The sequence below is a fragment of the Condylura cristata genome, unplaced genomic scaffold, assembly GCF_000260355.1.
Source record: "Condylura cristata isolate star-nosed mole 26May11 unplaced genomic scaffold, ConCri1.0 scaffold00054, whole genome shotgun sequence".
Classification (NCBI taxonomy): domain Eukaryota; kingdom Metazoa; phylum Chordata; class Mammalia; order Eulipotyphla; family Talpidae; genus Condylura; species Condylura cristata.
In genome coordinates, this window is record NW_004567155.1 from 484,877 (window position 1) to 494,236 (window position 9,360).

Below are 9,360 nucleotides of genomic sequence, written 5' to 3' on the forward strand. Positions count from 1 at the left end.
GGGTGACTAGGTCGGGGGCTGGGACAGATGTGGGGAGCGTGGTGGGGCTCACGGCTTTGGGCAGGGGCCTGTTTTACTCTGGAAAACAGACAGCACGACCCAGTGTGTGCCGGGGGGGTGGGGCCTCTGGGCGTGCCGGCCCTCGGCGGGCGACTGGCCCTGCTCGGCGAGGTCCCTGGGTCTCTCTGACCTCGCGCTCTGCACCTGCTCCTCTGTAGCCCGGGGCAGGCGGGGCCCAGGAGGAGGTCACCAGATTCCATGGGAGCACCTCGGAACACCGGACACCCCCACTGACTGTTTGTGGGTGTCATTTAAGACAAGGGCGATGCTCGGAAGTGGAGCCTGAGAGGCCCTAGGAAACGGCGTGGGCCGGCCGGGCGGTGCGGGGCTGGGGCAGCAGGAGGCAGCGGGGGGCGCCCTGCCTCTCCGCGCCGGGAGCCCCGCGCCCTGGGGGTGGTCTCCGTTTGTGGCCCCAGCGTGCAGGACCCCGCTCGGGAGGGTGGCAGACGGCGGCCCTTCTGTGGGCGGAGACAGCTGCGGCGGCCTCAGTTGGCGGGGACGCCGCCGCCCGGCGGGCCGAGGGCCGTGGGCCTGCGCTGGGCCAGGACCCGTCTTGTGGGTCCCGTGGCGCCCCCCGCCCGCAGTCCCCGTCCCTGGGCAGGGCACTCACGTTCACGTCCGAGAGGGGCGGGAAGCACCGGCTGGTGGGCCGCTGCCGGATGGTGGCCACCCTGGGCTCCACGGCCACGCTCTCGGCGGCACGGGGCGGCTTGGTGATGGGCACCAGCTCGTCAGGCTTCTCTGCAACGTGACGGGGACAGGAATGGCGTCAGGCACGGGGTCGGGGCCATCCCTTCAGCCTCCGGCCTTGGCCCTGGGCGCGGCCGCACCGGGCAGGGTGCCTGTGTCTGTCGCCACCTTGCACGCAAGGGCACGTGGCCTCCATGCCGCAGCCCTGGGTGGGCACCGGGCCGGGAGGCCCACAGCACGCCCACGGGGCGCGGCGCCTCCTTCACTCAGGGCAGCCGTGGCGAGGAGCCGGCCGGCCCCCAGCCCGGGCAGGAGAGCCTCGCGTCTGTGGAGAAGGAAGCAGAGAGCTGGTTGCTAGCGGGCCTTAGCGACCAGCTTGTTAATTTTAAAAAGCAGAGGGGTGCGTGCTGGGTACGCCCCAGCCCCCGTGGGGCGCCTGGCAGGCACGGGGCTGGCCTGCACGGCGGGATGGCATCGCCGTGTCCCTGCGACCCGCCAGCGAGGCACACTCGCACGTGGAGGGGGTCCCGGGGCCACCTCTCCGGGCCCCTCGCCCCACAGGGGCGCAGGTCACGCCCTACACTTGAGGCCTTCTGCACACCTCACTGTGTTCTGGACGGCAGTTCTCCCGAAGCCTGAGCTGCAGACCAGGCCCTGGGCCTCTGGGGCCCTGCCCATGCCCGGGGCTAAGTGTGGGAGCAGCTGGGGCTTGGGCTGAATGGGTGCCCCACGCTGGCCCCTGGGACACCCTGGTGGCCCCCGCCCCACTGGGGCATCCCCGGAGCCCCTTAGGCGGGCCTGCAGGGAAGGTGTGGGTGTGCTGGACAGGGATCCCCAGACGGCACCCCTCCTCACAAGGGCCTGGCACACAGGCGCTGTCGGGCCCGCACGAGCTGGAAATGGAGGTGGGCCGGGCCCTTCCAGGCGAGGGGGGCCTGCGGGGACTGGAGCCCACGAGCCCTGGGGGCCTGGGCGGCTTTGCTCCAGCCCAGTGGCTCCTGGTGGCGTGGAGCTGGGGTCTCCTCCCAGTCCCAGGGCCGTGCACCAGCGGTCTCTCAGGCCTGGCCTGAGCTGTGCCAGGATGCGCCGTGCATGGGGCGTGCCAGGAGCCCAGCGCCCCCTCAGCATGGCAGCCTCTCCCCTGCCGTCCAGAGACGCCCACGTCCAGCTGCTGCTTCGGTGTGAAGCCCCGAGCAGACCCTCCCTCTGCACATCCCGCGGAGAGCTTGGCTGCAGGAGGAGCAGTGAGGGTCACGCTAGGGTGGCCCAGCCTGGAGTTCCTGCTGGGCAGTGGGCACTTAAGGTGGCCCCAGGGCAGTCAGGCCGCTGTGCAGTCGCACCCCGGGGCAGCCTGGGGGTGAAATGCTGGTGGCCCAGGCTGGCTGCCGCGAATGGCCTGGACCCGGGCACAGGAGCGGGCTCCTTCCCAGTGAGGGTACTTGGTGCCACTGGGAGGGAGCAGAGGGGACCCAGGTGCCCCGGCCCGCGACCCTGCTGCTCAGCCCGGGTGCAGAGGTCTCCGTGGGACGCGGGGCCGTAGGGGCCGCAGCTGGACTCCCCACGGTCTCGGGACGAGGGTCATCTGCTTAGCTCAAAGCCAGACTCACGTCTGTCCCGGGGGTGGGCCCCGGGCGTTCAGGGCAGCGGCAGGCCAGGCACAGCGGGCCCAGAACCGCCAGGTCTTCAGTGGCCTTGGCAGCGGGCCGTGTCCCTGGGGCGCCCAGCACACCACAGGGGCCACCGGGCCAGGCTTGCTCAGCCTGCCACTGCGGTGCTCAGCCTGTGACCGACTCTCGGCCAGAGGTGGGCTTGGATGCAAGTCTGTGCTGGCCATGCAGGTTGCGTGACCTCAGGCGGGGCGAGAGCAGGCCGCTGAGCCCCGGCCCCTGGCGGGTGGCCTAGGCGGTGGCCCCGACCCAGCCCGGCAGTGGGCCCCAGCCGCCCCTGGATGAAGTGTCGGGTGGCTCCGGCGGTGTCCGTGGGGCCCGGACTCTGCAGCTTTCTGAGGGGACCAGGAACCTGCCGCGCTCTGACTCTGTTCCCTCCTCGTGACCTCGAGCTGGTGGCACTGGCCATGCTGCTCTGTTGAGGGCCGAAGGGACCCTCCCCACGCACGCGGCATCAGGGAGGAGGGGTGCGGCGGGCCTGCTGCGGGCTCCCACCGGGGCAGCTTCTCCCACCACGTGCCGGCCCTGCCGGCGGCTGCGGGCCCCGAGGAGTCGCGCCTCCCACGCTGCCGGGCAGAGCTGGGGCCTGCAGTGTCCAGGGCTAGCAGGGTCCACTGGGGCACCGTCACCCTGGAGTCCGGCACCACGTTGGGACGAGGCGTCCCAGGAAGCATCAGGCTTCCGTGGTGGGTCTCAGAGATGAGGGGGGCAGCCTTGGGGGCCCCAGCTGGGGCGGGGGGCCCCCAGCACCAGGAGTTTTCCGCTTGCAGCTGGAGGCAGATTCCGGAGGCTTGCGGGGCACTTCCAAGCCTCCCTCCCTGCCAGTTCCAGGCCCGTGCCCTCGTATCCGCCTCCCTGGTGGGCACCTCAGGCTTCCTTCCTCCCCACGTTCCAGCTGTGCAGGGTTCTAAGGGCCTCTGGCCCCCACACAAACAAGACCTGCCATCCCGGGGCCTCAGGAATAGGCCAGCAGGGCTGGGCCACGGCGTGGCCTGTGCTTGGCCCCTGCTCCCCACCAGGCTGGAGCCCACAGACACCCAGCCTGTGTGACGGGCAGGGGGGCAGCTCGGCCTGCCGGTCCGAGGAGGGGCTCTCCACGCCCGAGACCGCTGCCTGGTGGACACTGAGTGGCCTGGCCTCTAGCTGCCCACTCCCCGCCCCAGCTGCAGCTGCTGGGCAGCCTGTGGAGGGAGGGGGCCCCCAGCTCCGGGCAGGGGTGTAAGCCGGGGGCTTCCCTGGCCAGCGGCGCTCTGGCCAAGGCGGGAGGCTCCGAGGGCTGCCACCCCAGCAGGCCCCCGAGGGGCTTCCAGCGGCTGGGGTGGGCGAGCCACGCGGTTCCCAAGAAAGCCGTGGGGGCACTGGGGAGGAGAAGCAGGCGCCCTGTGCTCCCGGCGAGCCCCTCGGCCCGAGGGGCCTGTGGGGTGCGGCCTGAGGGACAGCTGGCCTCGCCGCGGGGGCCAGGGGCTTGCCGCAGCAGGCTTCCCACACCAGCCCAGGGGGGCCGCCTGCACGAAGGGGGCCCACGGCCTGCACCCCACCTGCCGCGCAGCCCAGGGGCAGAGCCGGCCTCCAGGAGGGCTGCACGGCCTGGACAACGCAGACACAGCGCAGGACGGTGCAGCACGTGTTGGGAGGGAGGACGGACGGGAAGCGAAGCGGACGGGACAGCGAGGGGACGGCCGTGGCCGTGCGGGGACACGAGACAAGCCACGCGCACTCAGACGCTGACGCCACAGAGGGGCCCGCCCGCGGGCGTGCGGGGCTGGGGACGAGCACGCTGGCCCCTTACCCTTCTTCTTCCGGACGGAGGCTTGGAACAGAAAGGGCGCTGTGAGTCCCGCAGGGCGGCACCCGGGCCACGGGGCCTCGCCCGCCCGCCTGCGCCGAGATCTCGGGCCAGACGGGAGCGGGTGGGGGCAGCCGCTCCTGGGGCCGACCGCTGCCTCCCGCTGGCCACCTGAAAGCCTGCTCCCCCACGCATCCCGGGTGAGGGCCCGGCAGGGGCTCAGGGGCCCCGTGTGCGGGACTGGGGGGGGCAGCGCTGTCATAGCGGGTACCCGCCTGCTGTGTCCCCCTGGGGCTGTGGCCACCGTGACGTGGCCTGGCCCAAGGCGGCCCTGGCATCCCAACCAGGGTGGTGGGGGTGGGGCCCTGGGATCAGTCTTAGGGGCTCCCCTCACCCTGCACTCAGCCGAGCCAGCGTTCCAGCCAGCCTTGCACCCGCACCTCCTCCAGAGCCTGGGTTGTCTGGCCACCCCACGCCACAGGCCTGGCTGCTTGTTGGGGACCCTGTGTGAGGCCCCCCGCAACCCCCCCCGGCCACACTCTCCCTGGACTGAGCTGTGTGTGAGGGCTGGTCAGGCCAGCTTGTGGGGTGCCCTAAACAGCAGGAAGCTGTTTGCAGGACACCATGGGGCAGCTTACCTTTGTCCACTAGTGAGAGGCCCAAAAATTCAAAACAAAGCAATGTTAGATGAACTGACTGCAGAAGCCACTGGCACCCCTCCCCAAGGCCGAGGGGTCCCGTGGGGACACCCGGAGCCCCAGCACACAGGCGGGGGCCGGCCAGGCGAGCCTTACCGAGCTCCTCCAGCTCCGAGGTCATGGACTTGGATCTCAGGGTGAGGGCCGTGGTCGGCGCCCGCTTCGGAGGTGGGGGAGCTGGGGGCAGGCAGGGCGGGAGGCTGAGACCGGGCCGGCTGCCTGCCACCCTCTGCCCCCAGGGCCTGGGGCGGTCTCCTGGCCAGTCACGTGGCTGCGCTGGGCCAGAGCCAGGACAGGTCCTCCGGGGACCTGCCGCCCCTCTGCCCTCAGCCCCGCCTGAGACTCGGGGTGCCGGCCCACTCGTCTGTGGGGCCCAGGCCTGGGTGCCCCGCGGGAGGCACCAGAGCAGGCACCAGAGGCTGCCTGCCTGAGGCTAGCCCTGGGGGCCTCCTGGGGGCCGGGGGCCTGCGCGGTTCCTCGGCTGGGCGGGGCCTCTCCCTGGCACGTGTGCTCTCCCCAAGAGGCTTTCTGTCCCGATTTAGGGGAGGGCTCCCCGCTGCCTGCCGCCCAGGGCCGAGCCTCCAGGTTCACGGCCCTCTCCGTGGCCTGCCTGGCCCGCTGCCCGCCGGGGGGGCGGGGCTCCGGGCTAGGCACACACTGGGGGGCCTGCCCCAGTGTCTCCAGTGACCCCCTCAGGAGGCGCGTCAGCCTGAGTCACGGGGGCGGCTCCACGCCCTGGACCTCGTCCCCCATGGGCACGGGCTGCGGGCCAGCAGCCAGAGTGTGCCCGGCGGGGCCCTAGAGCCGGCACGGCCCCAGCCGAGGCGCCCGCGCAGCCACAGAGCACCCCCACGCCCCCACGGTGGGGGCTGACCCGGGGCCGCGCCGGAGCCCCGAGAGCGGCGCCCGCCCCCGCGCACCTTTCTTCCTGGCCGTGTCGTCGGGGTCGAGGCTCCTGGCCACTGTGACCACCTTCAGCACGAGGTGGTTCCCGCCCTGGCGGATCATGTTCACCACCTGCCGGTGGCCGACCTTCACCACGTTCTCGTCGTTGACCTGCGGGGGACGGGCGGTCAGGAGGCGGCCGGGGCGAGGTGGCAGCGCCCACCGTGTGACCGGGCGCGCGTGGGGGACGCCGTGGTCTGGGCCGCTCCTCAGGGTCTCACGCCTGGCGCCCCTGCAGTGACCACGGGGGTCTCTGACCAGCAGGCCAGCCTCTGGCCGGGTCCCACAGGGCCGAGGTCCCCGCTGCCCCCGCCGTCCAGACGGCCATTCCCAGGCCGACGAGTCCGGGCTCGCTGACCGGCGTTTGGCCACCTCTTTGGGGCACATGCAGCCTGGCCAAGTCCATCACCTCGTTCGTGACCGCTCTCACCACCGGGAGGGCGCCCAGACCTCTGAGCCCCCCAAGGCCCCGCGCACTTGGCTCGGTGAACCCCTGCTAGCGGGGTTCCCGCCGCCACCCCCACGCTGCTAGATGCCGGCATGACCCCAGGCCAGCGGGGGAGCAGTGTCTCCCGAGCTCCCCGTGGTCAGACGCCGGCCGGCCCCGTGCCCCTGAGGAAGCCCCTCGGGAGACGCAGAAGGTCCCAGCGCCCGGTGCCCGCTGCCGGCCCTGTGGCCGCCTCCTGCCTTCAGCGCGGTGGCCTTAGGCTTCCTGACCTTGAGACACGGAAAACTTGGCCTCACCGGCCGGGGGACTTCAGAAGCGGCTACTGTCCGCAAAGCAGCTGCTCCGGGCTGCTGTGCGGCGCCTGGAGCTGGCGGCGAGTGGGTGCGATGCCCACTGCTCAGATGCTCGGGTTGGCAGCTGCAGGGGTGCCCGCGCCCCCCAGAATGCCAGGCCTGCACGTTGGCTGCCGCCGGGGGCGCTGTGCGCCTCTGGCACGGTCACCGCCACAGGTCAGGCCACGGGCAGCAGCCCGGTGTGGGAGCGGCCGCCGCGGCCCTACGTGGCGGGCGCAGCGACTTCTTGTTTTGTTGTTTGGAACAGTTTTGTCCTGCTCCAGCCAGTCAGAAGACATTCTGTGCAGAACAGGGATTCCTTCCCACACTTCCGTGTGTACAAGAAGCGGGGCGGAGGGCGGAGGCTTGGTGGGGGTGAGAGGGCTCCCCGGAGAGAGGGGGAGCAGCGGAGAGACAGGAGAGGTCTGCCGCACCCTGGGGGCCGCACTGAGACCCCACGCCTGCGCCACCCGGGGGGCAGTCTGCTTTCTTCACAGCGGCTGCTCAGAGCCCACGTGGCTCACAGCACAGCGCTCGTGCCCAGGTGCTCGCTGACGCGGCCCCGCGGGCGTGGGCATCCGCCGGGGCTGGCCAGCGGGTCTTCGCAGTGGCGCGCGTTGGAGAGTTTCCCAGCCACGCCGCAGCGTCCCTCCCCACAGTGTGACTGACGAGACTGCTTCCGGACACCCCGGTGTCCCCCAGAAGGTCGAGGCACCCCCACTGAGAAGGCGCGCCCGGCCCCTTGCCCACCACCAGCCCGCTGCCCGGCCCTGCCGCCCGCCCTCCGCCTGGAGCCCGGGCACAGCTCTAAGCAGGCCAGCGTCCGGGGTTCACACGGCCGTGGGGTGTCTGCTCGTAGCTAACCCATACAGCACACTGTGATTACTTTGTCTTCCCTGTACAGAATGTTTTCCCTGGAGTGAAATAATTTTCTGTTGTTTATTGGTTTAATTTTCTATGTACTTAACAGTAATTCAAATCCAAACACTTCCTAATTATGTAAATCTCTTCAAAATCACCCTGCGGAAGTCGCCCCAGAAGGCTGCTGCTCCTCTCCCCACAGTGCGGGCTCCGTGCTGCAGGCCGTGGCCCGTCACGGCACCCCCGCCACGGGGCGTCCGCGGCCCGCACCTCACCTCTGCTGGAGGACGGGCCCCGGCCGCGTCCCGGCCGGCGCTGCTCGGAGGCGGCAGGGTGGCTGGGTGTGAAACGCGAAGGTGGAGGGAGGCAGCTGCCCGCGGCCAAGCCACGGGCACTGACAGCCACCCCGGCCCCGGCAGCACGGGGGGCTCCCTGGGGCTCTGGAGAGGGGCGGGCGGGTTTCGGGTCGGAGCTGGGAGGGTGGGAGCCGGCCAGGGTCACGGGGTCGCTCACCGAGCGGCGTGGGGGGAGGGGGCAGGGACGCGGGCGAGCGGGGCCCCCAGCCACGGGACCGGGCGGGGTGGCTTTCCGCGGCGGCTCCGCGCCCGTCGGTCTTAGTTTTGCCAGTGTTCGGGGTGACACGTGGGGCGGCCTCTGAACGGCAAGCGCACACGGCAGGTCACAGCAGCTGCGGCCGGGACCCGCCGCCAGCCGACACAGACCTGCCTGGCCGCCGAGGGGCCCCGGTCACCGGCACCTCCGAGAAGGCCTCAGCCGTCCTCAAGACGGCACACAAGGCCCAGAGCGGGAGACCCCGCAGGGGGGACGGGTCGGAGAGCCGAGCCGCCGGGGCCGCGCCTGAAACCGAGACGCACCGGGCTCCGGGCGGGAAGGTTACGGCCGAGCAGTCGGCGACCCCCTGCATGCGGCCGGGAGAGGTCTGGGAGTCGGAGCCCGAGGCCTCTGACGGGGCTGGAGGGTCGGGGGCGAGGAGGGCTGCGGCCCCGGCTCGGCGCGGGGGCAGACGGCACAGAGCGCTCGGAGCCAGCCCGTCTGCCCCAGGCCGGGGCGGGGGGTCGCGCCTCTCGGGGCCCAGAGACAGCCTGGACTCGCGCACCCAGGGAACACAGCTGGGGACCCGGGGGGCGGGGCTTGCTGCCTGCCCCGGACCAGCGCTGCAGCGGCGGGGGACGGCAGGGCCGGCCGGTCAGTGGGCGCTCCCGCTGACAGCCGGGAAACGGCCAAGTAACTGCTTTGTGGGGGCTGCGGCAACAGCGGGCGGGCGCTGGGGTACGCCTGTGTGACTGCAGCCTCCGGGGCGCGCAGGGCGACTGCAGCCGGCGGGAGGGTGGCGTGGGACGAGCCGCCCCCGTCAGCGGGTGGCACAGCTGGGGGGCAGCTCGGCTTCCGGAAGTAGCCAGCCCCCAGTAAAGCGGGAGGGGGGACCCGGCGCTGACCCGAGGCGCCCAGGCTGGGGGTGCCCACGGCCCCGGCACGCACCGGTGGGCCGGACGGCGCCGAGCGCGGCGGGGTGACGGAGCATCCGAGCGAAGGCCCAACGTGCCACGGGGCCCCTCGGACGCCCCTCGCCTGAGTCCTGCAGCCACGAGCTCGCGCTGGGCAGACGCGCGGGGACGCCCGGGCTCACGCGCAGCAGCGTTTCCCCTGGCCAGGGCGCTGGGGACAGGCGGGGCTGTGTCGGGGCGAAGGCTGAAGCTCGAGGGGTGCTGTGCCAGGGCCCGGACAGCTGGGTCCGGGGGTCCGGCCCCGCAGTGCACAGAAGGTGACCCGGTCTCGGTCGTCACAGACCTGGACCTCGGCAGCGTCTCGCCCGGGGCACAGGCGTCCGTCCGGCCACGGTGCGAGCAGGGCG

At 72.1% G+C, this 9,360-nt stretch overlaps 1 protein-coding gene across 1 annotated transcript in view; it reads right to left on the reverse strand.

The window, feature by feature from the left end:
• SHANK2 (SH3 and multiple ankyrin repeat domains 2) overlaps positions 1–8,412 on the reverse strand; it is a 20,130-nt gene extending 11,718 nt beyond the window's left edge. Inside the window, exons 1-9 of the mRNA XM_004695028.2 lie at positions 8,214–8,412; positions 8,001–8,141; positions 7,763–7,824; positions 5,822–5,957; positions 4,998–5,078; positions 4,842–4,850; positions 4,207–4,227; positions 667–801; positions 191–204 (exon numbers count right to left, since the gene is read on the reverse strand). Of these exons, the coding sequence (XP_004695085.2) occupies positions 191–204; positions 667–801; positions 4,207–4,227; positions 4,842–4,850; positions 4,998–5,078; positions 5,822–5,957; positions 7,763–7,824; positions 8,001–8,141; positions 8,214–8,412 (798 nt within the window). The remainder of the gene's footprint in view (positions 1–190; positions 205–666; positions 802–4,206; positions 4,228–4,841; positions 4,851–4,997; positions 5,079–5,821; positions 5,958–7,762; positions 7,825–8,000; positions 8,142–8,213) is intronic.
• Between the last annotated feature and the right edge of the window lie 948 nt (positions 8,413–9,360).